A 27,381-nucleotide genomic window follows, 5' to 3' on the forward strand; every position below is an offset into this window, starting at 1 on the left:
ACGTTATGATGGAGGAAAGATCACTGTTGAAGCAACTGAAGATGTTTGGGCCTAGGATACGACCCCAAGGCACTCCTGTATTGATGTCCTGGGGCTGAGAGAATTGACTTCCAGCAACCCCCACATCTTCCTATGTGTCAGGCATGACTCCAACCAGTGGCGGTTTCTCCCCCTGATTTCCATTAACTTCAGTTTTATTAGGGTTCCTCGATGTCAACTCGGTCAAATGTTGCCTCACTGTCAAGCATAGTAACTCTCACCTCACCTCTGCAATTCAGCACTCTTGTTCATTTTTGGACCAAAGCTACCTGATCATTGCCACCCATTTTACACCTCTGCCTGTATTTTCTGTGTAATGCTATGCACAATAAGTCTCTACATGCCTAAGTAATTTGACAGTGAAATTCAAACCTCATTCATTTAATCTTTAAAATGATGGAAAATGTGATCTCACAAGTGAAAACCAAGCTAGTCTTTCTTTGTATCTATATCTGACATCTGTGACTGAACAATAACCAGAGTTGTTGAGTGAACAATTTTCTTTCCCACCCTGAAATTGAAGCTATCACATCACTGGGACAGTTGAGCAAAATCTGTTTACGTATTCTCCAAGGCAACAGCAATGTTTTTTTGTTCCATCTTATTCAATTTAATTAATGATGAATAGGAACATTCTGGGGAAAAAATGGAAATGGCATCAGAAATTATACTATATTCTTATTGTTTGAATATTCCCTCCAAGTTGTTCTGCATTTTGAGAAACTCCACCAAACCCCAGTGCATTGCATTATAAGATTTTGGCACTACATCAGTCAGGTCGGTTTGGGTTGGTATCCAGTGAAATAGTTACCAGTACTTCATGTTTCTCTGGAGGATTGAACCACTTGATTTATTGCTAACTAATAGCCTTGAGCATCGGAAAATATGATAAACGGGTTTTTCTCTTATTCTTAACAAAATTGATGGCTCGTTCCTCAATTCAGCAATCCTCTTCTTTTCTGGCCAAACTGGTTGTAATCAGAGCATAGACATTATTTGCATAGCATTGATTAACATTAGGACTTTGTTGAGGCAATAGAACCAAATCCCATTCATAGATTATATCTGTATATTTTATATATATAATATATATATTGCTTATATATATTTATATATTTATTTCTGTAGGCCCTGATATTTATTGAGGCATGATTTCCAAACTGTGGGTGGGGGGAGTGGGAGGTGAGAGCAGTGTTCTCATCAAAAGTCCGTATTCCCTAATAGTGTGGAGTTTTAACTCCATGACGTGCATGATTTTATTTAACAGGCTCCCCACCCAGAATCCAGCCTAATTTAAAGTCTTGGTTCCCTGTGAAGCAGTGAATACTCCAGAAGAGGGTACAGCTCAGGAGTGGGTAGGTTTCCAGATGCTCAGGATAGAGATCACAAGGGAGGAGGGCTAGTTACAGGGTGCTTTGGGGATTTGGTGGGTTCGAGAGGGATAGAGAGCAGAAAAAGTGGTTGCGGAGTTTGTGAATGCAGGGTGGAGTGAGAGTGATCCAATCCTGAGGAATGGGAGACTGGGTTGCTTGATTGGCTGGGGGTAGTACTCCTGCTCCTCCTGACCCACAAGCAGTTCTGGAAAAACACTTATCTTTTCCATGCAACAATCCTTGCTTCCTTTTAGTGGCCAGATTTTGCAAGCCCCAGGAAACCCAGCCGGCCAGTATTAAAGCTGGAGCCATATTAGAATGTTTAAATCAGTGACCTGCCTCCTGGCAGCAGATATGTTGGCCATCTGCTTTCCTGCCCCCATTAAAACTGGAATTCAGCAGGTTCAAGGTGGGTTGAGGTCAGTTTGAGCTTTTTTTTTTACATTTTAACATCCCATAGGCTTGTTAAACATTTGGTTAAATTTGTTTGGGGTTTGAATTCCGCCAGGACATTCAGCTCAACTGATCTCTTTATATGTTCCACACAAGCCTCCTCCCACCCACCTTCCTCTAACCCTACCAGAGTATCCTTCTATTCTTCTTTCACTCATTAGCTTGTCTTGCCTCACCTACATTTACCTCAACTACTGCTTGTGAAAGCTCCTTTCACATTGTCACCACACTTTGGATAAAGAAGGCTCTCATGAACTTCCCATTGGATTTATTAATGGTTATCTTGAGACAAATCAGCACTTAGCACTTCTGGCTGAAGATGGCTGCCAATACTTCAACCTCATTTTTAGAATTCATGATCTAAACTCTGCCATCATTAAGGATGGGGATATTCATGGATTTTCCTCCTCCGGTTAGTAATATTGCCTACCATCATTCATGAATGAATGTGGCAGAACTTTGATCAATCCGTTGTTTGTGAGGTTGCTTAGATCTGTCCAGGACATGCATGTAATCTTAAACTGTAGCTTCACCAGTTGTCACCTAATTTTTAGGTATGTCTGGTGATGCTAATGGCACACTGTTCAACACATCTCTTTGAACTGGGGTTAGTCCCTGGTATTGTGAGACATACCAGGCCATGAAATTACAGATTGTGATGGAGCGCAACTCTGCTGCTGCTGATTGCTAGCAGCGCCTCATGAATGCTCACATTTGAGCTTCTAGATCTGTTGTGCATCTATCCCATTTAGCACAATGGTAGGACCAAACAACGCATTGGAGGCTGTCCTCAGTGTGAAGACAGGACTTTGCTCTCACAAGGAAAATGTGGTGGTCATGTGTATCAATACCGTCATTGACAGGTGCATCTGCAACAGGTAAATTTGTGAGGAGAAGGTCAATTAAACTTTTCACTAGTGTTGAGTTCTCTCACATCCCAGGTGGACAGATAAGTGCTTCAGAGCTCAGCCATCTTGGCAGGTCATGGCTGCCAAACCAATTTTGATGATGGATATTACAGTCTCCCACTTGGGGTACATTTTGTGCATTTGCTCCTCTCAATTCCTCTTCCAAGTCAAGTTCAACATGGAGGAGCACTGACTCATCACCTGAGGAAGAGCAAGTGGTAATCAACAGGTGGGTTTCCTTGCCCATGCTTGACCTGATCCCATGTGACTTTATGGGATCTGAAGTCAATGTTGAGGACACCCAGGGCCACTCCCTCCTGATTGTAAAGTACTATGCCATCACCTCTGGTGGATCTATCTGGCTTGTGCAACAGGACATATTCAGGAATAATAATGGAGGGGTCCACAATATTGCTTGACATATAATTATGTCAGGCTGTTGCTTGCATATTCTGCTAGATAGGGCATACCCAAGGATGGAGGAATCTGGGATATTGGCTGAAATTATGGCAATGGCTGTGGCTCCCCCAATTTTGGCACAAGACCCCAGATGCTATTGAGGAGGACTTTACCAGGGTTAACTGGTTTGGGTGTGTCATTGTAGCCAAATCTTGTGCCTATGTCGATGCCAGGTAGTTTGTCAGTGTTCTCCTTATTATTGATTTTCATTGCAGTTTTGACACAACTGAGTGGCTTGCCATGCCATTTCGTGCCAGAGAATAATTAAGAGTCAACCACATTGCTGTGCTTTAGGTATGGAGTCAAATATAGGTCAGATCAGGCAAGGAGAGCAAATATTAATTGGGCAGAAGATACAGGTAAAGAGGATAAGGGAACAGAGTTCATACAATGTTTCCTGGACCTAAATGGACATATGACCCAAATAGTAAGAGGCCTAACAAGGGAAAATTCACTGTTTGATCTCATAATGGGCCAGAGCAGATCAGAGAAGTAAAAGTAGGGGAACATCTCAGCAATAGGGACTATAATGATACATGTTTTAAATTGATAATAGAGCAGAACATATATATGATGAAAACCAGATTAATAGATTGAAGGAAAGCTGTTTTTAGGGGCTGGGATTAGAATTTGGTAAAATAAAATGGGAAATAAAATTGACAAACAACAATGTAGAACAACAATGGGAATTTTTAAAAAACTAAATGCTAGTGAGATGAATAGACATGAAGGAAAAATTGAAGGTTAGGAAAGAGGCATACATTAGGTACATAGACAGCAGAGAAGTGCATAATAAGAGAGAATAAGAAGTGATTAGGTCAAAAACAATTAGGAAGGCATTAGCAGCTAAATGAAATAATCAAAGAAGATTAAACAAAATAGTAAAATATTTTATAGGCATATCAATAAAAAGAAAGGCTGGGGTGGGAATAGGACTATTAAGGGATAAACAGGATAATACTACAAGTAACAATGGAGTAACATAATTTTGCTTTGGTATTTATCAGGTACACATGACATTGAATGATGAGATGAGCAATGAGATAAGCACATTTTAAAAAAAGGGCTATATGAAGTAAACTAATTAAACTCTCAAGACGATAAAGCCCCTAGTTCATTGAATTGCATCCACACATTTTAAAAGAATCTAGGGAAGAGATAGCAGATGTATACCACATATATTTATTAATTTGTGAGAAAAAGGTGTGGTTCCAGAGAACTGGGAGATAGCTAACCTAATTCTAATATTTAAGAAGTGGGGCCGGAAAATGCCCAGGGATTTATAGACCAGTCAGCCTAACATCAGTGATGGGAAAAATAATGGAAACCCTACTAGAGGAGAGAATGGGAGAATATCTAGAAAAATAAAATATACAAATGAATAGTCAGCATGGATTTCAAAAGAGGAAGCCTTGTTTGACCAACCTTGTTTTTTTAGGCGTTAACAGAGAGAGTAGACAATGGTAATGCAGTAGATATAATTTGTCTGGATTTTCAAAAGTGCTTCGATAAGGTGCCTCATTATAGACTAATGAGAAAGGTCAGAGAAGGTAGAGCCAGGGACAAGCTGTAAAATAGATTGTGAGCTGGCTTCAAGACAGAAAGCAGAGAATGGGAGTAAGGGGCAGTTTTTCAGTGAGTAGTGCTGGTCCACGAGGATCAGTGTTGAGAACCCTGCTGTTCACAATTTGCTTTAACGATTTGGAATTTGGAATCAAAACACAATTTCTAAACTTGTCAATGACGAAATTGTATGCTGAGAATAGTCAATGCTGAGGAGAACTGCAACAAATTACAGGAGGACACAAATAAAATTGTAGAATGGGTAAATAATTTGCAAATGAAGCTCAAATGAGATAATGAATTTTAGTAGGAAGAATAGAGAGGTCATTCATTACTTGGAACGTGCAAGTCCAGGTGGGGTAGAAGAACAAAGGGATCTTGGAGTACAAATACACCAATCACTAAAAGTTGTGCCACAGGATAGCAAGGAAATAAAATATCAAAACAAGCACTCAGTTTTATTTCCAGAGGGATAGAATTGAAAAGGAGGGAACTCATGCTAAACCTGTATCGATCACATTTAGAATTTTGTTTGCTGTTCTGGTCACCATATTATAAAAAGAATATAGAGGCAGTGGAGAAGCAGCAGAAAAGATTTGCAAGGATGATACCAGAAATGAACTGGTATATATATCAGGAAAGGATAAACAATCTCTTGGAAAAAGAAGGCTGAGGGGTGACCTAATACAGGATTTTAAATTATGAAAGGTGGATACAGAGAGAATGGCCTGAATTTTCACAGTGATAGAGAAGCACTCCATCTGCACGAAAATGTTGGCAGAGGCCGAACCCAGAAATCTCACCCCCGAACTTGGCCTTCACCGTTTTTTCAGGGTTAGGAACCCTTTGGGAGAGGTAAGCTACCTTTTTGGGAGAGATTAAGTGCCTTTTGGGATTGTTAAAAGCAGACATGAATGTGCATAGAAGGTGCATAAACTCATTGGATCTGTCGAAGAACTGTCAAACTGTCAAGAGATTTAACTCTGTTGGGCTTTAAATTTAAAAAAATGGAGTTTAAAAGATCAGTGCGGGCTATTTCATTCTGTCTGTTGACATGGGGAGAATTTCCTCCCTGTCGGGCAGACCGGTCAGGAGCGGCTGCGGGCGGGTGCAGAGCTCATCGCTGCCTGCAATCGGCTGCGCACTGCCATTTTATGTGGGCAGGCCAATTAACGCCCGCCCAGCGTGACGCACCTGGTAGTGCTCAGTGCTACCTGTGTGGACGGGGGAGGAGGGAGAGTCAGGACAGCATCACATGAGTTTGGATATATTTATGAAATGTTTGGAAAATATTTATTATTTTAATAAACCCTTTATGAAACCTCATCCCACCTGTGGATGAGGTTTCAAGAAAAATGCGAAGGCCGCTTGGGCTCTTCGCCTGCCTGCCAGTCTTAAGGTTGGATGGGTAGCCCTGTCAATTTGTTTAATTTGTTTGTTAATGGCCTTAACAGGCCTTTGACAGTTCGGTGGGTGCATAGTCGAATTGGTGTGCTCCCACCGAATGACAGTTCGGAATGATGCGCGGTGATGTCGGTACGCACACCTGATGTCATCGCATATCATTTTACGTGCCAGCATGTGGGGCCCGAACAGAAAATTCTGGCCATAAGCCTGAGGGTTATCATTACAGGATTTGTGTTGCGTGACTGATTTTACAACCTAATGTTATCACATCAGGGTGCTTGTTTAGGGAGCAGTTTGATTGACAGCTCCAAGTCCTTATTGATTAGAGATGTTTGTTTTCATAAGAGATTAAGTACCTGAAGTGAAATGTTTGAAGTGGATTAAGTATTTAAGTGAAATGCATTCACGAGAGATTCCTTGAAGGAATTTCAAAATATTGAATTTTTTTATCAATGAGTGTTTTTTTTAAGTAAGGTCTTAATGAATAGACACACAACTTCATGTCATGTGAGGTGGACATGGTGTCCCGTGGTGGACACAAAGTGAGTTGGCGTGGAGGGGGTCAGGTCAAAGGATGGCGGGTGGGGAGCATGGGTTGGCATGAGTTGGCACCAAGTTGGCATCAAGCTATAAAGGGCCATGGGCATGTGTGGTATGGGGAGCCATTGGGGTGGTACAGGATGTTGGTTCATGGCAGTATGGGGGTCTATGGGAGTGGGAGGGCATGAGGTGACATGGGTTGGCATGGATGGGGCATGTGTAGTATGTGGGGGAATGAGTGGGATGAGGGCTGGAGGGTTTTATTGTTTTTTTTCCAATCTTTCTCACAGTGCCAGAGCATGGAGGCAGGCCTTCTGGACAGCCCGCCTCTGCACCTGACAGCCCCCGCACTCATTCCAGGGTTGGCGGGTCCAACTTCTGAGCCAGCCTGCCCCCCCAAACGAATGTCCCAACTTCCAGATCTCTTTTTTCCAGGTTGGGTTCTGGAGCCGGGAAATGTCCTGACCCTGTGCACCTCACCTGGTAGCAAAATTCCGGGCCGATGCTTTTATTTCTGGGGGGAAACAATGCTAGAGGCAATCAATATGATATGCACTAAGAAATGCATTCAAGATCATGCAATAGGAATTCAGAGGAGTTTTATTAATCCAAAAGGTGATGAGAATGTGGAATTCGCTTACACAGGGAGTGGTTGAAGCAAAAAGTATAGATGCATTTAAGGGGAAGTTGAACAGGTATCTGAGGGAGAAGGGAATTAAAGATTACAATGGTAGACTTAGATGAGGAAGGATGGGAGGAGGTTTGAATGGAGCATGAACACAGCATGGAATTGTTGGGCTAAAAGGCCTGTTTCAGTGCTAGTTAGAATTGTCTTCCATAAAGGGCATTAGTGAAACAATTGGGGTTTTACGATATCCCAGTATTCACTATTACTGATGTTAGCTTTTTAAACCAGATGATTTATTCAATTAGCTGAACTTAAATTCCCAAAATGCGATCTAATCTCATGTCTGCATATTATTATTCCAGGCATCTTGATTACTAGCCCAGTAGCGTAACCACTAAGCTACATGTTTGAATGATCTTCAAAACTATGGTCCCCAAAAAGTTAAATTTTAAGTGTTTGGAGAGTGCAGGCAGGAGCATCTGCTACCTCTTAGGATTAACAAGACTGGAAGAAATGTATCTATCTGTCTGGGTGGATGAACATACTCCCTGAACACTTAAAATATAACTTCATATTGGACTGGAGGCATACTCAATTTCTTATGATCTTAAAATACTGTGGCACTTCCTCATGGAGGAAGTCTCACATTGCTTGCATTTAGTGCACTTTGGGGTCAATCAGGAAGTGACTAAACTTATACATCCATTTTCATGCTAAAGCCACTTCGCACTGAAGCAAGAATGGCACTATAACAGCACAACCTTTATTGTGCTGTATTATTTTAATTAAACTCTCCAGTATTTATCCGTATGCATCATACTCAATACAAATCTCTTATTTGGTAGGAAAAAATTAAACATTTTGCATATAAGGTTAAATTTGGAACTGAAGTTACTTGTATTCATGGTACAACAGAGACTGAAGTATTTTAACTACTTTTCACTCAGCAAACGCCCATTATGACTTCTACATTTTCTAGAATTTACTGTGACCTCAACATAGCCCCACAGAACTGCCAGCATTAAGTAAATATTCAACTTCTAAAATATCTGAAATTAATGAATAGTAACAAAGCTGTATTTTACAGTGATACAGAATATAAATTACTGACAGCTTTGAAATTTGGAGAAAATATGTTCCAGTTCCTGAAGGAAACCTGTCTAATTTACCTTTGGGGAATTTTATAATGCCTGTTTACTTTTGTGCCATATGCAGCTGATATTCATTATAATGATCAAGTTCGAGCATTCATACTTCAGTTAATCCAGTAGATGTAGTCCTCCAGGTTTATAAGTATTAATACTTTAATACTTCCAATTCAGATGGCCGCAGGTTTGAATCTCACACCTGTGGGGTTGAGGCAGAAAATTAGCCATGAATGATATTGAATGGCAGGGCAAGCTTGAGGGGAAATATGGTTTATCCTGATCCAATTTCTTATGTTCTTATGATATTCATTTCTTGATTTAGTGGTTGGATGCTGTGCTTGGTTGGGGCTGAGGGATAGAAATATGGAAGGTATAGGAATAGGAAGAAAACTCGCAGGTCAACCCTGCTCTACAGAAGCTGTTATGTACTGGCATTGACAACAACTGTAGAGAATATTACAGGTTGGCAGATCTGATCTGCCATGCTAGCCCAGGGGAAGAAGGTTAATACAATGGAGAAGACAACTGTGTAACTTTATTAAATTTGGTTAATTTTGTACTTTTCCCTATTTTCTTTTTATCTTCCTATCCCTTTTTTAGGTTGCCACCATGCTACTCACTATTCATTAATCAAGAGGGTGAACAGTTAACTGTTCACAGGCCTCTTCCATTCCTGTACTTTGTTATTTTAACTTAGGGTTTAAAAATGTGTGATGCTTTATTAGCTCCATAAAAGCTAAGACTGTGTAATAGTGTAATCCTTTGAATAACCTATTTATTCCATAGTATTTTTGTATGTGTCATTCATTGCTAATAAAAGAAAGTATTGAATCTAAGGTTTTTAATGGGCAAATGCAGATGGCAGGCAGAATGAGATCATGCTCTGCTCACAATATTTTACCTATGCAGAATATGGTGCATGCTGTGAATTTATTGCTTATTTCACACACGCATAGACATATACATCCTGTGTGAGCATGGAATAATAAAGAGAGACCAAACTTTTATGTTTAGAGGACTGAATGTCCATTGCAGTTTTCAAAAGTATTCCACTATAATAAACTTGTCAATGTTTCATACAATTTAAAATAACAAGTACACTACTCACTAGAGCCCTGTAAGTATACAGTGAAGAATCTGAATTTTCATAATCTCTAGGGACAATTTCAAATGGATCTTCTTGTAGACATGGGGCAGAATTTAGCCCCTGTTGGGCGGGCTCAGCGGATGGGGGGGGAGGGGGGTCATGGTCGGGAAGCCAACCACCACCCTCGATTGAGGCCATAAGGCAATTTCACGCTGGCGGGCCAATTAAGGCCTGAGCAGGCAGGGGGAGTACGAGCAGGGCGAGCAAGAACTTCACACATGCATGCGAGTGCACACTTGAGAATCTCTCTGAGGTACAGTGCTGCCTCAGGGAGATGAAGAGTGTTTAAAAAAGTTAATAAAGAAATGAAAAATGTAATAAAACATGTCCCTTCATTTGACTTTGTCACATGATCAGGGACATGTTAATAATTCAATTTTAAATTTTTTATTTTATGTTTATTTGTTTTAAGAAACTTCATCCCACCTGTGGATGAGGTTTCCTAAAAAATTTAAAGGCCATTTGGCCTTTCCGCCCGCCAAACATAAGGTTGGACGGGCAGCATAGATTTGAATTTAATTAGATTGTTAATGGCCTTAATAGGCCTTTTAATGGCACACGCCTGCCAAACAAAATATCGCGCGAGTGCACGATAATGTTAGGACGCATGCCCAATGTCATCGTGCGTCATTTTATGGTTAGGCATGTCGGGTGTGCGCCTGCACGCTCAGCATAATATCCTGCCCCAATAATCATGTTACAATAGAGTATTTGATTGCATTAATGGGGAGATTTTAACTTAACCCCCCTGTTATCAAACTGATGGGTGGGTTGCAACATTGGTTTAACAAACCACCCGATTTTACCCTCCAATGGAAAGTATTATGGAGCAGGGTGTAAAACAAGTTTGCACCTGATTCCTTGGGTTTCCCACCTGATGAGTTTGATTCAGATTTTACTCCTAATCAGTTTTTTTTTATTTGCTCAAGGCATGGGACCAGGGTCACTGGCAAGGCCAGCCTTTGTTGTCTGTCCTTAATTGCCTGTCTGACGAGATAACTTACAACTTTCCAGGTCACAGATTGATTACAAATTACTTAATGAATAGAGGCATTTACCATATTGTGTTGCTAGCCGGAACATAATTCATTTACAAAATATAAAAATTGTGGATACAAAATTGGCTGAAAAATAGGAAGCAGAGAGTAATAGTCAATGGATGTTTCTCAGGCTGAAGGAAGGTTTGTAGTGGAGGTCCCCAGGGATCAGCTTTGGGACCCTTGCTTTTCCTAATATATATTAATGATCTAGATCTTGGTGTGCAGGGGACAATTTCAAAGTTTGCGGATGATATGAAGCTTGGGAGAGTTGTGAACTGCGAGGAGGATGGTGTGGAACTTCAAGAGGACATAGACAAGTTGGTGGAGTGGGCGGATAGGTGGCAGGTGAAGTTCAATTTGGAGAAGCATGAGGTGATGCATTTTGGTGGAAAGAACATGGACAGACAATATAAAATAAGGGTGGAATGTTGAAGGTGGTGCAGGAGCAGAAAGACTTGGGTATATATGTGCATAGATCATTGAAGGTAGTAGGACAGGTGGAGAGAGCAGCTAATAAAGCATATAGTATCCTGTGCTTTATTAATAGGGGCATAGAGTACAAGAGCAGGGAGGTTATGCTGAATTTATATAAGACCCTCGTTAGACCTCAGCTGGAATATTGTGTACAGTTCTAGGCATCATATTATAGGAAGGATGTGAACACATTGGAGAGAGTGCAGGAGAGGTTTACAAGAATGATCCCAGGGATGAGAAACTTCAGCTATGAGGAAAGATTGGAGAAGTTGGGACTGTTTTCCTTGGAGAGGAGAAGGCTGAGAGGAGACTTGATATAAGTTTTCAAAACTATGACGGGGCTGGACAGAGCAGATAGGGAGAAGCTGTTCCACTCGTAAAAGGATCAAGAATGAGAGGGCACAGATTTAACATGATTTGCAAAAGAATCAAATGTGTCGTGATAAAAAACTTTTTCACACAGCAAGTGGTTTGGTTCTGGAATGCACTGCTTGGAAGTGTGGTGGAGGCAGGTTCAATCGAGGCATTCAAGAAAGCATTAGATGATTATTTGAATAGAAACAAGGGGCAGGGGCACGGGGAAAAGGCATGGCAATGGCACTAGGTCATAATGCTCATTGGAGAGCTGGTGCAGACAGGATGGGCCGAATGGCCTCCTTCTGTGCCGTTAAGACTCTATAATTCTGTAAGTCTGAACTGAGAAATAATTTATAAGTATTACTATAAACCAATAAAATTAACTCCAACATTTTTGTGATGATGCGTTACCTAGTGATATACTATTAGACACCCGTGTTTCTTCACTAAAGTTTTACAGGAAAAACAGCCTACAATTGGAATTACTTGTCATCTGTAATAAAAGAATGTTCAAAATGTCTTCGACGATGTATTTTTTCCCAATGTCTGTCAGGAATATATAGCTCACATTCATAGAGGTATTAAATCATTTTTGGCTGATAGTTTTTTTGAATTGTATGCAATGCCCTTTAATTCCTTCACCGTAGGGTCTCATTGAGAATGAGCTACTATTGACCAAACCACCATCTCCATTCCCTTAGTTTGATATGTACATGTACTATGTACGAGATATAGATTGGACACAGCCTAAAGATTTTAATGGCCTAAGCTTAATATACACATTTTAAGGCTTAACCCACTTACAACCCATTCATTTACACAGGGTTAAAATTGAGTCTGAGGAGTCTTAGTTACATCCTTCACTTATGAATGCTAGAGTGCTGACATTATGTTGATGTTAGCAATGAAACCAAAAGCTTTGTTACAGTTCTGTGCAGCTGCTACAATTTATTATAGGTATTTTACTACATTGTATACCCAACAGTGACCCTTTTAATAGTTTGTATTAACTGTCTTCAACTTTAATGATTGTTAAAATTCTTCTCTGCTATTTCTTATGAGAATTCTAATTAAGCATTTGGCATTGTTGAATTTTTCTTTGAGGATTTACCTGTGAAATAATCATGTGCAGCTGTGGTTCTCTTTCTGCAGGTGCTATTATGCCATCAGCCTTATATTTCATTGAGAAAAAAGACCTCTTTTCAGTGAGAATCAGGTTCCACCCAATCTGTTTAAACCTTCCTTAGCAATTACTGACAAAGCATATCAATTTCAAAGTGTCACTTTTAAAGAAATCAGTGTTGTCCAACAGGGCGTCAGTACATAATACTGTCTAGAAATGCCAAACAGATGTGCACTAACAGTTGCAAAATAGAATAAATATTAATATTGCAGTACCACTGCAATTGCCACTCTACTTAGCCCATTTTGACTTTGGTCATTCTTTTTGCAAATTGTCTGAACAATAAAGGTTTAAAATCCATCCCACCACATTTAGAAAAAATAAATATTGATATTTGTACTTTGAAAAAAATGCAGTTGACAGCAAATCATCTGATTTGAACTTAGGCACTGAGAGCACAATCTCAAAATTTGCTGAACATGTGAAAATAGGGGGTCTATAAAAATATTATGGAAGCCATAGATAAAGGATACAATAAATCTGAATAAGTTTGAAGTAATACATTTTGGGAGAAAAACCTAAGAAACAGGAGTATACACTTGAGCCCTTAGTTGAGGTGACAATCATGTGAGAAGGGGCCAAGGTCGGTGACAAATCATTCTGACCTTGGCAGAGGTTAAGTGTGCATGATCAAGTAGTGGGGGTGAATTTTACAGCCCCCTAAGGCGTTTATTTTTGGCAGGGTGGGGACCGGGGGGCACCACCACCACCACCTTCTCACCAACCCCCGACCTGTTCTCCATAATACGGTGGGTGGGTAAGGCACCTGCTAGCCCGCCCACCCTTGGACCTATTCAGACCCTTAACTGCCCAATTAAGGTGCAGTTAAATGCCAAATTCTGCCTCCGCCTCCATAACACAGTTGGCAGTGGAAGGCAAACAAAAGCTTTCTCACCAACTCTAATGAAAAAGTGGAAAGGAAGGAGGGTACCTCCTTCAATGCACCCTATGTGCATTGGGAGTACACCCCCTTTGGGCTTCCCCAGAACCTGAACCCCACTCCTCCTTCCACCCCTCCATATGGTGCCCAATGCCTCTCTGCCCAAAAATCCCAGACTTAACTGAGTCCGCAATCCATGCTGTCTTCTTCACCGGACAGCTTGAAGTCCCAACAGCGCCCACTATTGAGTTCTGGTGCTGCTGGGAGAGCAAGAGCCGCCATCCAGTCAGATTTGCCGGCAGCTCTCGAGGCAGAGACTTGCGTTCACTGAGGGTGGAGGTCATAGCTGAGCTTGTTAAGGCTGCCTGCAGCGTATCATTGCTGTGGGCAGCCTTTTTTGATGTCCGTTGGGCATCTAATGGGCGGGGGGGGGAGGGGCGAACGATACACCCTCCAGTAAAATCACCCTGTGATCATTAAATCTGAATTCCACTGCACTTACTAATTTGTTTTATTGCTATTTTAAACAGTATCAACACCGTATTGATTTGTGGGGTATTACCCTTACTCCATTTACAAGTAAGATCATCGTAACCTACTGAAGAATGAACTCGTATTCCAGTAATCCCTATTGTGCATTCCTCCAGTTATTTTTCAGTATTACTGAGCAATTCTGAAAATTTGTAATTAATACTGATTGTTTGGGTTTTGTGCAGACATTGATGAATGTATGAATGGAACTATCTGCGGTACTCACGGATATTGTGAAAATACAGATGGTTCCTTCCGCTGCCATTGTGATCAAGGTTTTGAGGTTCCACCAAGAGGACAAGGATGTGTGGGTAAGTATGAGTTGGAAACTTCCTGCCAAACCTCATTGAAAACTTCCAAACTATACAGAGTCTTCTGGATTTCCCCAGGGCTACCAGTTGGAAAGTACGGAAGAGATTGTATGCCTTATATTAGCTACACAAGTTCCTGGTTCTATACAGGATGACTAAACTATTTACTTGTCAATCGTCTGACAGTCAGCTGTTGTTGATGTCCATTCTGTTGAGTTTTAGCCTGAGGTCCACAACTCTATTGTTTACTGTGTTACAGAAGTAAATTTCTTAAGCTAAATACCATACAAATCCCAATAATGCAAAAAGACATTAAGAAAGAATTCACCCATGGTGTTTCTTAGTGCTTGAAGCTGTATAACGTTAATTTAATGTATAAATAAATGGAAACTGTCAAATTAGATTTGTTTTCATCAGAGAGCTTTGGAGAATAAAAGGTTATAACCCTGGGAGTTAACTGAGAAATTGATTATTTAACAAAGATGTATTTATCCTTTGAACCAAGCAAAGATTTGTTTGTGTTTTCACTGAATAATGCCCAATAATTCTCCACCTTAGAAGGTTTACCAACTCTCCACAGAATTATTTTATTGCAATTCCAGCAGCATTACTAGAGAGGATTAAAAGGGTTTTTTTTTGTTTTGTTTGGAAGAAGTTGGCATGTACATTACTTTTGATGCAAATTTTAACTTTGTCCATGATTGCACCAAGTGTTGCACATACTACTGTTAAATGGAGAAAAATGCAAATATCTTCTATTGTAAACACCTTCTGTATTTGTCTTAATCCATGCAAAAAAAATTAAGTCAAATATGTTTGAATATAAATAGGCTTTTGAATTTATCAGCTTGCCAATGTGTCCATAATCAGGAGCCATACAAATCATTTTCATATGCCTATTCTATGGACACCAAGCTTATATCCTTCCACTACTTGTTGAATCATCAGCAAAGCCATTCTTCATTTACATTTTGTGGAGCATGGTGAATCCTTCCTTTCTTCACTATCAAAATAAACTGGTATTCTGTCAGACCTTTATCATGGGATCGAAAATATCCAATTAAGGATGGCGGTCCAACTCCCAGAGCTGCTGACCCAATCAGAAGGCCAGCAGCTCAGAATTTCAGCAGTGCCATCACTAGTCTCCATGCTGAGGCACCCTCAAAGATGTGGTAAGTTTCTTTGAGCAAGCTAGGCTAAGCAGGTAGACACTAGCAATCAGGAAATTGGAGGGGGGGGTGCGGTCACATTCCAACAGTTAAGCCTTACCCATCAAGGCAGTCATTACCACAGTGAGCCTCTTCATGGGCCATGAAGCAGCCTTTAAGGGGGTCCCCCCTGACCAGGAACCCTCTGCAGGGCCTCCAGCAGTCGCCCCATTCATGTTCCCACTGCTGGTAATATGCCATCATGGTGAGAAGACACTGGGCTCTCCTTCTGACACCTTACCCCACCATATTACAAGCCCTGTGGTAAAATTAAGCCCTATGACTATGCCAGGTTGTTGCATGACTGGTCTGTGAGACAGCTTTTCTAATCTTGGTACAAGTCATCAGATGATAGCAAGGAGAGCTTTGTAGACTTGAATGGGCTGGGTGTGCCTTTGTTCTGGCTGGTGCCAACGTTGATGTGAGGTGGGCCATCCGGTTTTATTCTAATTAGACTTTTTCATAGCAATTAGGTACAACTGAGTGACTTGCTAGGCCATTTCAGAGTAATTAAGAGTCAACCACTTTATATATGACTTCAGGTTGAAGTCATATATAAGCCAGATCAGCTAATGATGGCAGATTTCCTTCCCTAAAAGATTTTACTGTACCAAATGGGTTTTTAACAACAGTCCAGTTGTTCCATAGTCACCATTGCTGATACCACATTAGATTTGAACTGATCACTCTGAATCATTAGTCCAGGCCTCTGGGTTACTGGTTCAGTAACATAATCTCCATGCTATCGTACCCATATTGATTGTGAAGTTGTAGATTCTTATCTCAAATCTTGATTGTTATGAAAGAAACTTTCATAGCTTTAACATAAGTTTGTTTCTGTCTTGTAACCAGCTAAAAGCTCGCAGAAATTGTAACACTGGAATTAATTAAGCTAAAATTTAATTCTAAACTCATATCGGCTGATTACATTCTAAGCTCCTAACAGCTGTCTTAAAGATCAGGAAAACTACAGCCAGTGACCATTTCCCACCAACAAAGCACAGTTACTTCAAACTGATACAGGATGATGTAAGATTACTGAATGTTAAACCCACCATTCCCCAGTCTTAAAAACTCAATCAAGTACTGACTGAAAATTGTTATTAAAACAACATATGAAATGTCATGTCATGTTGAGTTTCTTTCATCTCCGAGAGTAAGCTGTCAGTAAACTGTCTGGGTAACCAGCTGGTCTTTTTATTTGTTCTATTCTTAAAAACAGTAGATGATGTATGAGTGAATGTTCAAATCTGTTTTCCTTGAAAGAGTTCATTACCAGTTCTTTTGCCTTTGAAAGTGATATGTTCCAAAAATTCTGAAGTTTTGCTGTCATTTTCATCTGGTGATTAGTCACTTTTAATAAGGACACTTGTGCATTTTATTGTTTTCCTTTTCAGGATTTTGTTGAACCAATAACAGATGCAGAGCAGTCGAGAATGTATAACCCCTTAACATCATCCACAAGCTTTCTATGGTGCAGTCCTCATATTCTGCCTGTATTTACCACAAGCACCACACAGAAACTGTGATTGCAATAGTTGTCTCAGTATAGTGTACTGGCCAGAACAAACATCTAGCCAACACACCATTGGATATATCAACAGTCAGGTCCATTGATTATAAATGCAAATTGGTGATTTAAGCACATTGTGGATTTTGCAGTCCGCAGTGAACAAATGATGCTAGCCTTTCATTATGTTTATAAATGCCTACAGACATTTCATGGGCTTTTTTGCAGCAGTTTACCATTTCCTCTACAGGGGACCTGAGACCTGTGTGAACAGAGCAGCATGTTTCTTGAACCAATCAGATTCGATAACCTTTACTGAGGCACACAGTGGGTAGAATTTAAGGCCCATCCAGCCCCCCACCCCATTCCCCCAAGAAGAGTTTGGAGGTTGGGGTGGCTGATTAATTGGGCAGGATGGTGACCCTCGCTATCTTCCGCCAATTAAGCGGGGCACGAAGACTTGTGGGTGGCCTTCCCACCCGGATGCCAGTTGAGGCCCTTAAGTAGACAATTAATGTCCACTTAAGGGCCTCATCTTGCCACCGCTGGTGGGGTGGATCTCTCATTCAAAAGCGTTCAGTGCCTAATCAAGGAACCCAGCGCCTAAGAGCAACCACCATACCCTTTCCTTGGACCCCTCCTACTCCTGTCCCCACTGGTAACTCCATCCCTGCGACCCCAATCCTCCTGTCACTTACCTTTCTTCAGGGGTCTCATGATGAACCTTAGTGAAGGCCCAAGTTACCAGCAGCAGCCACCGCTCCCAATGGCACTGCTGGTAATGGAAAGCTGCCTGCCTCTGATTGGCTGCCAAGTCTCATGGTAGGATTTCCGCCCACATGAGGGGAATGCTGCAATTAAATGTCCGCTGTGGAGCAGGGACCATCAGGGTTTTTTTTTTATTCTTTCACGAGATGTGGGCATCGCTGACAAAGCCAGCATTTGTTGCCCATCCCTACTTATCCTTGAACTGAGTGGCCTGCTGGACCATTTTAGAGGGCAGTTAAGAGTCAACCGCATTGCTGTCGGTCTACAGTCACACATGTAGGCCAGACCGAGTATAGATGGCAAATTTCCTTCCCTATAGGGCCTTGGTGAACCAGGTGAGTTCTTATGACAATCAATGATAGTTTCATGATCACCATCACTAATACTGGCTTTCAATTTCAGGTTTTATTAATTGGATTTAAATTCCACTAACTGCCATGGTGGGATTTGAAGCCATGTTCCCAGAGCATTTAACTGGGTCTCTGGATTACTAGTCCAGTGACTGTAACACAATGGCACCATCTCATCCAGTTCCTGCTGTCGATTAGAGATTTAATTCCCTCGGGATTCCTAGAGATCAGGTTGATGGGGGTGCTGCCATTCAGGCCCCACCCTCCCTCCCAGCTTCCCTTATTAAAATCTGTCCGGTATCTAAACCAAAAAGTAAAATTTAGAGGCTCGGATGTTTCACTAAGTCAGGATAGCTCAGAGCCCTTTTAAAATGGCAGGCAGTACCTGATTCAAGGATTCCTGCCCCCATTCCCATTTCTGGAAATTTTTGGCTACACGGGATAAGGGTATGGGTAGCTCCCCTGCACACAGAATTCTTGATCTTGCCAGCTCCACTGCTGGATGGGCAATTTAACCCTCATCTCCCATGATTTTAACACAGTTGGGCCCTTTCAGTAAGTAGAGGTAGTTCACAGCCTCTTGGAAGAGGCATGAACCACAGGAGAACTCAAGTTCCAAGGGCGGAACTGAAGAAAACAGTCACCTACTTTGACCAGCTTTGAAATAAAGGGCAGAATTTTCCGAGTCCACTGGTGGCAGGCGTGTTAGGTGATGTGTGCAGAAAATATGGCATGACCTGCTTCACAATGGTGTGAAGGTAGGTTGCGATTGTCTGCCCAGCTCACCAACGGCGGGCTGTATTAGGGGGGCTAATTGTAATACATCAGCATATAATTGAAAGGTCATCCCACCAGGCTGTCGGGTCCCCACCGTATTGTCCATTCATGACAGTATGGTTTCACAACAGCATGCAGGCGATGTACACTTTGCAGCCTTCACTTTGGGAGAACTGAGGTGAGTGAGCAGCAGAGTTCTCCATAACTTGCCTGTTGTTTACAGGCCGCAGGGGTGTCGGGGGCGGAGGGGGGGTTGCGGGGGCAACTAATCACTGGCCTTGAGATGACTGCCGTGGTTGGGGGAAGAGGGCGTCTGGGGACAAGAGCTGGTCAGACTCAGAGCCAACTGCTAAGGGGGTCTGGGGGTGTCTGGGAGCAAGTGCTGGCCAGTCTCAGAGGCGACTGCTGGAGGGGAGATGGGTGGTGGCTGGGAGCAAGTGCTGGCCAGCCTCGGAGGCAACCATTGTCGGTGGGGCTGCATCCTGCACGCAGGCAATTGAGGTGGGGATAGGGAAGTGGCCGCGCATTAGGGAAACTTCTATAGACTGACTGTGCCTCTGCAACTGAGACAGATCAGGCGTAGCCACAGTGATATGATTGGGGTCAGGCTCCTGGCATGCTTACCCATGCAAGCAACGTGGAGGCACCAAGCACTCCATGCCTTAACCCCGCCCCTTCCCAGCACAGACTTTGAGTCCACCACCATTTTATTGGACTGCGGACAAGTTGGACTGCACATGTTGTACAATCTCCTTGCCAACGCTAGCCATGAAGCAGTCACTGCTGAAGGTGCTCATGGCCCCTTGCAATCTCAGCACCCTGGTTTGAACCAGTGCCCCCCATGTCGCAGATTGACCGTTCAGCCATGCAGCACACTCATCTCCTGCCATACGGGGGGTGACCAACACTCTCCGGGAAACATTAAAGGGTGGTCACACAGGGCCAGGAAAGGTGCTAAGTACGCCCATGATAAACACGTCCATCTCTTTTTCATGTTGCAGAAGGACCGCGTCAGGATCATGGATCCTGGTGACCTAGCTATATGCCTGGTGGCCTACAGAGACCATAGAAGACTGAGGAGAGAGTGACTGAGGCTCCTGGCTGTGCAAAGGCAGAAGCAGCAACCTCATGAAGAAGGGGACAGCAGGGGCTCCTGCACACGCTACCCAGGAGCAACAGTGAGCTGTGGCTGGTCAGTGCCTAGTGACACCCAGAGTATATAGATGCCATCTGCCATTCCTGCCAGAGACTGAGAACCAGTGTCGCCAATGACTGCGCGTGTCTAGGGACCTGGCGGTTTACATCTGCCACTTAATGCAGGACTTGGCATGAAGGGGACATGAAGGGCATCCACTGCCAGTGGCTGTGAAAGTGACTGTGGCGCTCAATTTCTATGCCAGTGACTGCTTTCAGGGCTTCACGGGTGACCCCTGTGGGATTTCACAATCCGCCATCCACAAATGCATCCATGAGGTCACGGATGCCATCTTCTCCATGGCACACAACTTTGTGCATTTCGCCCGGTACTGGGACAGCCAGGATGCAAGGGCCATTGGATTCGCCCTGATCTCAGGGGTCCCACAGGTGCAGGTTGCGATTGACTGCCCTCATGTGGTGCTCAGGTCTCTGTCGCTACACTTGGTGGACTTCATCAACCGCAAGGGTTTCCACTCACTGAACGTGCAGCTGGTATGTGACCACCAGAAATGCATCCTGCAGGTGTGTGCGTGGTTTCCAGGAAGTGTGCATGACACCTATATCCTAAGTCACTCGCAGATCTCCACAGTCTTCCTGAGTCCACAGAGGCTGCAGGGTTGGCTCATTGGGGACAAGAGCTTCCCGTGGAGGCTGTGGCTGATGACACCCATGCGGCGGCCTCAGACTGCAGCAGAGCGACACTATATTGAGACACGTGCAGCAGCTTGCAACTTGGTACAGCAGACCATCAAGATGCTGAAGATGCGGTTCCAGTGCCTGGACAGGGCTGGTGAAGCCCTGCTGTACAGTCCGCAGAGGGTGTCACGCATCATCGTTGTTTGCTGCGCCCTTTACAACCTGGCACTCCAACAGGGAGACAAGCTGGCTGAGGAGGAGATGGAGTAGCTGGAGGTCTCCTTGGATGAGGAGGACGCCGACGGGGATAGGGTGAGGGTGTCCTCAGTGATGACAATGACGGGAAAGAGGCTCTTGCACTGGCTAGATGAGGCAGGCGGGCTCGGGAGGCCCTCATAGCTGTCAGATTTATGGTGGATGATGACGACATGCAGTGAAGTGTCCCCATAGATCCTCACATTGCAGCTGTGAATGCTTGACTCCAGTCTGGCTTATGGCAGCACCAATACCATCTATGAGAATGCTCCTGTCATGGAGACGCAGTGGAGGCCCTAATAGTCGCTCGATCGCAGGAGGATGATGATAACATGCAGTGAGGACACTCCATAGATCTTCACATTGCCTCTGAGAATGTCTGACTCCTGTCTCACCAAAGACAGCTCGCTTGCACTCCATGATCAGGGCCATCTCAGAGACGCAGCCATGAAACTTGAGACGCATCTGATGCTGTCTCCGCCTTCAGCAGCACCTCAGCCCTTCAGGAGCTGGTGCACAGCATCACTGGTCTCAGATGCTGGTATGATGGGGGCCAGCCTCACCTTAAAGGTGCTGAGAGCACACCAAGAGAATGAGAGAACTCTGTAGCGTCTGCCCACTACATTCTGGCAGCAATGACCAGCACCGCCGAGGTGTAGGCATCAGTAATGTTTCCAGGGTGTAAGGCTGGACCATCAGTGTGGTCTGCAGGCTGCACAGAGCACAGGGAAGAGGCCTGGATTGAGACACCTGCCTTTTACCTTGTGCAGAAATGTTTCACAGCTGAGTGACAAGCACACTGCTCATCAGAACAAGGAGCCACAGGCAGGGAGACATTCTTAGGAGTTTATTGACAATAGTGAACAGTAAGTACAAGTGATCAACACCCATGCCCAGGTTGTGCAACTACTTTTACTTAACTTTCCTAACCCTGCTGCTATATTTTGGTGCTCCCCAGACATCCACAGCAGAGGTGGAGGCAGCTTGCTGTCTGTGACGCCTGTCTGTCTCTTCAGAGGAGTCATATAGACTCAAAACGTTAACTCTGTCTTCCTCTCCACAGGTACTGTCAGACCTGCTGAGATTTTCCAGCAATTTTTGTTTTTGTTTCAGATTTCCAGCATCCATAGTATTTTGCTTTTATCTTAGGAAGTTTCCCAATTCAGCTTTCCTGCCTCCTCCACTAAAATCCACTAAAATAGCATATTTAGTTTAATGTAAAATCATTCGCAGAAAGCATAATAACATGAAGAAAGTAAAATGGGATTAAGAAAGAGAGCGATAAAAGACGCACAAGGGGAAAAAAATTAAATTGATAATTGTTTTAAATCTCCAATCTCTATAAATAATTAAAATCTGAAAAAATATGGCACCACCCTTGTAAAAGTAAATTTCAGTGCTCAAGTATTCCCATGCATCCACTGGCCGTCAAAATGGATCAGGTTTCCTGTCTGAGGCATTAGGCAGTCAGCCAATAATCAAAATTTGCCCTCTTTGTTAGTTCTGGCTGGCAAACTTGATTATGTCAGATATAAGCAAAATACTGTGGATGCTGGAAATTAGCTCTGAAGAAGAGTCATACAGCCTTTCTCTATCCACAGATGCTGTCAGACCTGCTGAGCTTTTCCAGCATTTTCTGTTTTTATTTAAGCTTTTGTGACCACTGCTTGGCACTTGAAACTGTGATCATTTAGGTTGGAAGAAAAGTTTCTACTGCTTATGGCTGCTGACAGATTGCTACTTTTTCAATTATGAATGAACATTGATAACACTTCTCAACTATTTCTCACTTCATGCACCTATACTCTAATTGAAACTGGTTATTTTTATCTCAAAACCAAAAATGTAGAAGTGTTTCATGTGTGCTTTTGGTCTGATTTTTCAGTAGGTGGTGAGGACTTGAGAATGTTCTCTTTCTTAATAAACAATGATTAATCTTACTCATTTGTGTAATTTATAAATGTCATTTTATCCTGTTGTTTTCCTAACATCAAAATGATCTGAAATTAAATCTGAGATTAATATTTTGAATGGTCTATCACTGCCCCTAATTTCATTCATGTATTGTGACCCTTGTCCATTTAAATTGCTGGTTGGTACATGCACAGGTTTTGAGGTAAATCTTCTTTAATTCTCCAGTAAAAAAGAGATGCTATTTCAAACCTTCAACTTTCTTACAGTCCTAAGAAGGTTAAACAGGAGGAATTGGAATTGCACTACGAATAAAGTGAGATCCAACACAAAACCTGAACTGGGTGGTTGGGAACCTGCATTTTTTTAAGTGACTGTTTAAACAATCATGCCATCTTTTCCTTAACAAAAGCATATTTTTAAGAAAGGTATTTATAATCTTAAAGAAATGTACTGTACTACACTTTCTGGAGCTGCTGACAGGAATTTCACTACATCAGTTTCATTTTAAAAAAAAATCAATTTGGTTACCAAGCACAGATTTTATACATGCCAAGACAAATATGAGAGGCTTAGCAATGTCAGGATTTATTTTTCTGTAAAATGGCAATTTAGAAATTGTTAAAACAGGGATTTACTGATTACGAGGCAGTAATCCGAGAAGTTCATAAACAGTTTGTATCACATCCTATGAGGATTGTCTAAAACCAGAAATTAGATTGCAGCTTTTAGGTTAAAACTTGCATTAACTATAGTACCACTAATGTGAAAAAACTTTCCAAATTGTTTCACAAAGACGTCATCAAAAAAGGGCACTAAGCCTGCCCACACTTATCAACGAATGTTGATTTCCAGTTGAGTCATTGGATAGAAATCAGAATTCCCTAACCTTTTTCTTCATCCTCCCCAAGTCAATTATAGCAAAGCAAATTTTCGTGCACTTATTACCAATCCAGTTGAGATCAGCCAACTCAGCACAGATCAAAGCCAAGACCTTCCAACTCTGTGGTTGGTGGTGGCGGGTGTGTGGGCTGCAGCCTGGCCAGCTGACCTGGTTAAAGGTTTTCAGGCAGCTACAGGGGCTGCCAGCTCCCCCCATGCCCCATCCATACCACTTCATGATCACCCACCATTTATGGCCCTCATGCCCCCCCCCCCCCCCCCCCCCCCCCCCCCCCCCCCCCCCATAGTAAGGTTTGCCCCCAATCATCCCCTATGGCCTCTCATGCTCCACACCAAGGTATACCCCCAAAACAATAGCTGTGGCCCCTCATGACCCCCATGCTAAGCTCTGTCACTTCCATGCCCATTCACTTACTTTACACTATATAGAACCAATAAACCTGATAATGACAGTAGGACGTGTACAGAAAGCTTTAGAAAAAAAGTCATTCATTGGTAACTTCTCAGCTTTTTGAAAAAAAATCATTTTTACTACAGGCCAATAAAACTGTCAAACATCCAGACCCCTTAAAGTATCAATAGCAGAAACTACACGTACTTGAAACCTCTTTGTCTTGTGTGAATAAACATTGTGCAATTGACAGAAGAGATCAGAGAGCCAGAGCTGTCAATCAAAGAATGTTTGCCTTGGGCCTCAGGCATTGGCAGAGCAATTAAACAACTACTTTGGTTCTGTCTGCACATCAGATTACTACAATTATTCTGTAAGGGCAGATAATGTTGCATGTTAATCAATGCTGTGAGTGAAATTCACAAACCTATTATATTCTTTCATGATTACTACTGAAGCTATTCAAACTTTTAATTCATATCAGTTCATACATTGTTTAGACATTTTCCTTCTTAGACAAAGGTTCTTAAACTTTAAATAATTAAATAAGTTAAATGGCCTCAATCAGTTTGTTGGTCTACCTTCATTTTTTTCATGATACTAAAGAGCAAACAGGAAAGTCTGCATTTTCCTGGCATTGATAATTTCAATGGCATACTCTTGGCAGCTGTTATTTCACTTGGTTACCTAAAGAAAGCACGGAAAAAATGTGTGGACCCTCAGGAAGTGTGCTAGCATGGGCATGTTGTGCTGGAAGTGTCAAGAGTGATGAGATCGTGACATCAATAAGATACTTATTTGACACGCATTGTGGAAACTTGGACCTTGCAGGACAAATGTATGCTTGTGCTAATCACTGTCAGTTGAACATGTTTTCAACTGCATGAGGGACTCCCAACACTGCCCACCCCCTCACAGATGATAATGAAAGGGTCAAGCAATCAACTTGCAGGTGAGGTGTGTAGAATAACAGGTTAATAGTTATGGTAATGAGATAGTGATGTGTATCATGATGTAACAGTGACATCAGCAGTCTTGTGCAAGAGATTAAGAAGGAAAGATGGAGTAGTCTATATGAGAGAGATGTACTTACCTAGAAGCTTAGAATGTACTATAGTGTAAATAAAGGAATTTTGAAGAAACATACTGGAGTTAGTTCCGAAGTCACTCATAGGTAGTGGGAAACCTTCCCAATCCAGAACAGGTTACAATTTACCCAAAGAAAGATCCAAATAGTATTAAAGTGGAAATCAAAATATAAACCTTGGTAGCAGCAGTGATGACTGCAATCCAGCAACAAAACACCCGCAGGGAGAAATTGGAATAAGACTTTCCTTTGTGAGAGGCACACTGAGAATCAGTAGAAATGTCAGCACCAGTCGAATAGCCACTGCCCCTTCCACAGCTGTTTGTAAACCTTGAAGGTCCACAGAGAGGCTAGTGTTGGGAGTTGTGGAATTAGTAATTCCAGTGGTATCGAATAGCACCGGTTTGCGTGCCAAAAAGCAGGAGCACCAGGTTAGTATGTTCCTACATGGAGTGGCATTCATTGCTAATGACGTCCTCTTAAGACAAGGGGTAGATGAGACTTTTGCAGATTTTGAAACTGTCCTGAAAGCATTCAATGCATACTTCAGCCCAAAATAGAACCTCGTAATCAAGCAAGCACAATTCAATCAGAGACCCCAAGGGCCAGGAGAATCCATCAAATTGTTCCTTACAGACCTGTATAGGCTAGCCAGTTGTTGCAGCTATGGTGCATTGAAAGATGAGTTTATTCATGATCGCATCATCGTCGGAGTCCACGGTGAAAAGCTGTCAGATTTTTTGCAAGCTAAAGGCGATCTAAACTCGAACAAGTGGTTCAATAAGCGAAATTAGGGACCAAATTCGGGTCATAATCTGTGGTAATATCAAGGCTTTGAGTGAGTCTGTTAATTGGGTATATCCAAAGGTGACAGCCCCGCCCACTCAAAAGCCTGCCAAAACGGGGGAAAGAGCAGAAAACCCTGTAGTAACTATTTAAATGTGTTTGTGCTATGGAGCTAAAAAGCAGCAGAGAAGGCAAGCTTGCCCAGCAGGGAATGCAGGAAGACAGGACATTTCAAAGTTCTGTAAATCTAAAAATGCAATTAAAGGATGTAAGCAAGAGAATGTCTTTGAGAAGCAGACAATCCAGGGAATTGGATCAAGGAAGAAATTAGAGTACATATTTCCTAGGTGAAATAAGGAATCACAAACAAAAATTTGGTCAGTCGCTTTGGAAGTCAAAGGCTTTAAAACTGATTTCAAACTTGATGCTGGAGCCGGTGTTACAGTACTGGCTGACCATTTGGAATGGCTCAAAGCAATAGACATCTAGTCATCAAGAATTAAATTCCAAGGCTCAGGTGGTACAGATCTTCACGTAAAAGGTCAGATAACCATCACCCTTAGTCACAAGGGGCCAGAGATTAACGAGGTCCTCCATGTATTAAGCAATCAAAGAATGCCTTTACTGAACAGAAATGCATGTGTACTACTGTGTTGTTATAATGATATGAAGGCACCAATCACTCAAAAGGGCAAAAGCAAAATACTGCAGATTTTGGAAATCTAAAGCAAAAACAGAAAATGCTGGAAAAACTCAGCAGGTCTAGCAGCATCTGCGGAGAGAGAAACAGAGTTAACATTTTGAGTCTGTATGACCCTTCTTCAGAGCTAAAGAGAAGTAGAAATGTGATGAAATTTATACTGTTTAAGGGGGGCGGAGCAGGTGAAGCTGGATGGGGGCAAAAGAGAGATTGACAAATATGTCATGAACAAAAGGACAGAGGGAGTGTTAATGGTAGTAGCAAGGGCTAAAAACTGTGCCATAAAGGTAAGAAAGCAGAATGTAATAATGGCAGAACAAGGGTATGCACTCTGTGAAAGAACAACACGGAACAAGTAACAAGTGGCCCTTTGGGGGTGGGGTGGTGGGAGGGGTCAGTAGTGGGGAAAAAGGATAGAAAGTGGGATTAAAAGGGGGGATAAAAAAGGGGATAAAACAATG

At 42.4% G+C, this 27,381-nt stretch overlaps 1 protein-coding gene across 1 annotated transcript in view; it reads left to right on the forward strand.

Annotated features, from left to right (window-relative positions):
• Nucleotides 1–27,381, forward strand: part of LOC121292264 (latent-transforming growth factor beta-binding protein 2-like) — a 658,547-nt gene that overhangs the window by 554,392 nt on the left and 76,774 nt on the right. Inside the window, exon 29 of the mRNA XM_041214068.1 lies at nucleotides 14,316–14,441. Within this exon, the coding sequence (XP_041070002.1) occupies nucleotides 14,316–14,441 (126 nt within the window). The remainder of the gene's footprint in view (nucleotides 1–14,315; nucleotides 14,442–27,381) is intronic.

Source organism: Carcharodon carcharias, chromosome 20 (genome assembly GCF_017639515.1).
Source record: "Carcharodon carcharias isolate sCarCar2 chromosome 20, sCarCar2.pri, whole genome shotgun sequence".
Lineage (NCBI taxonomy): Eukaryota > Metazoa > Chordata > Chondrichthyes > Lamniformes > Lamnidae > Carcharodon > Carcharodon carcharias.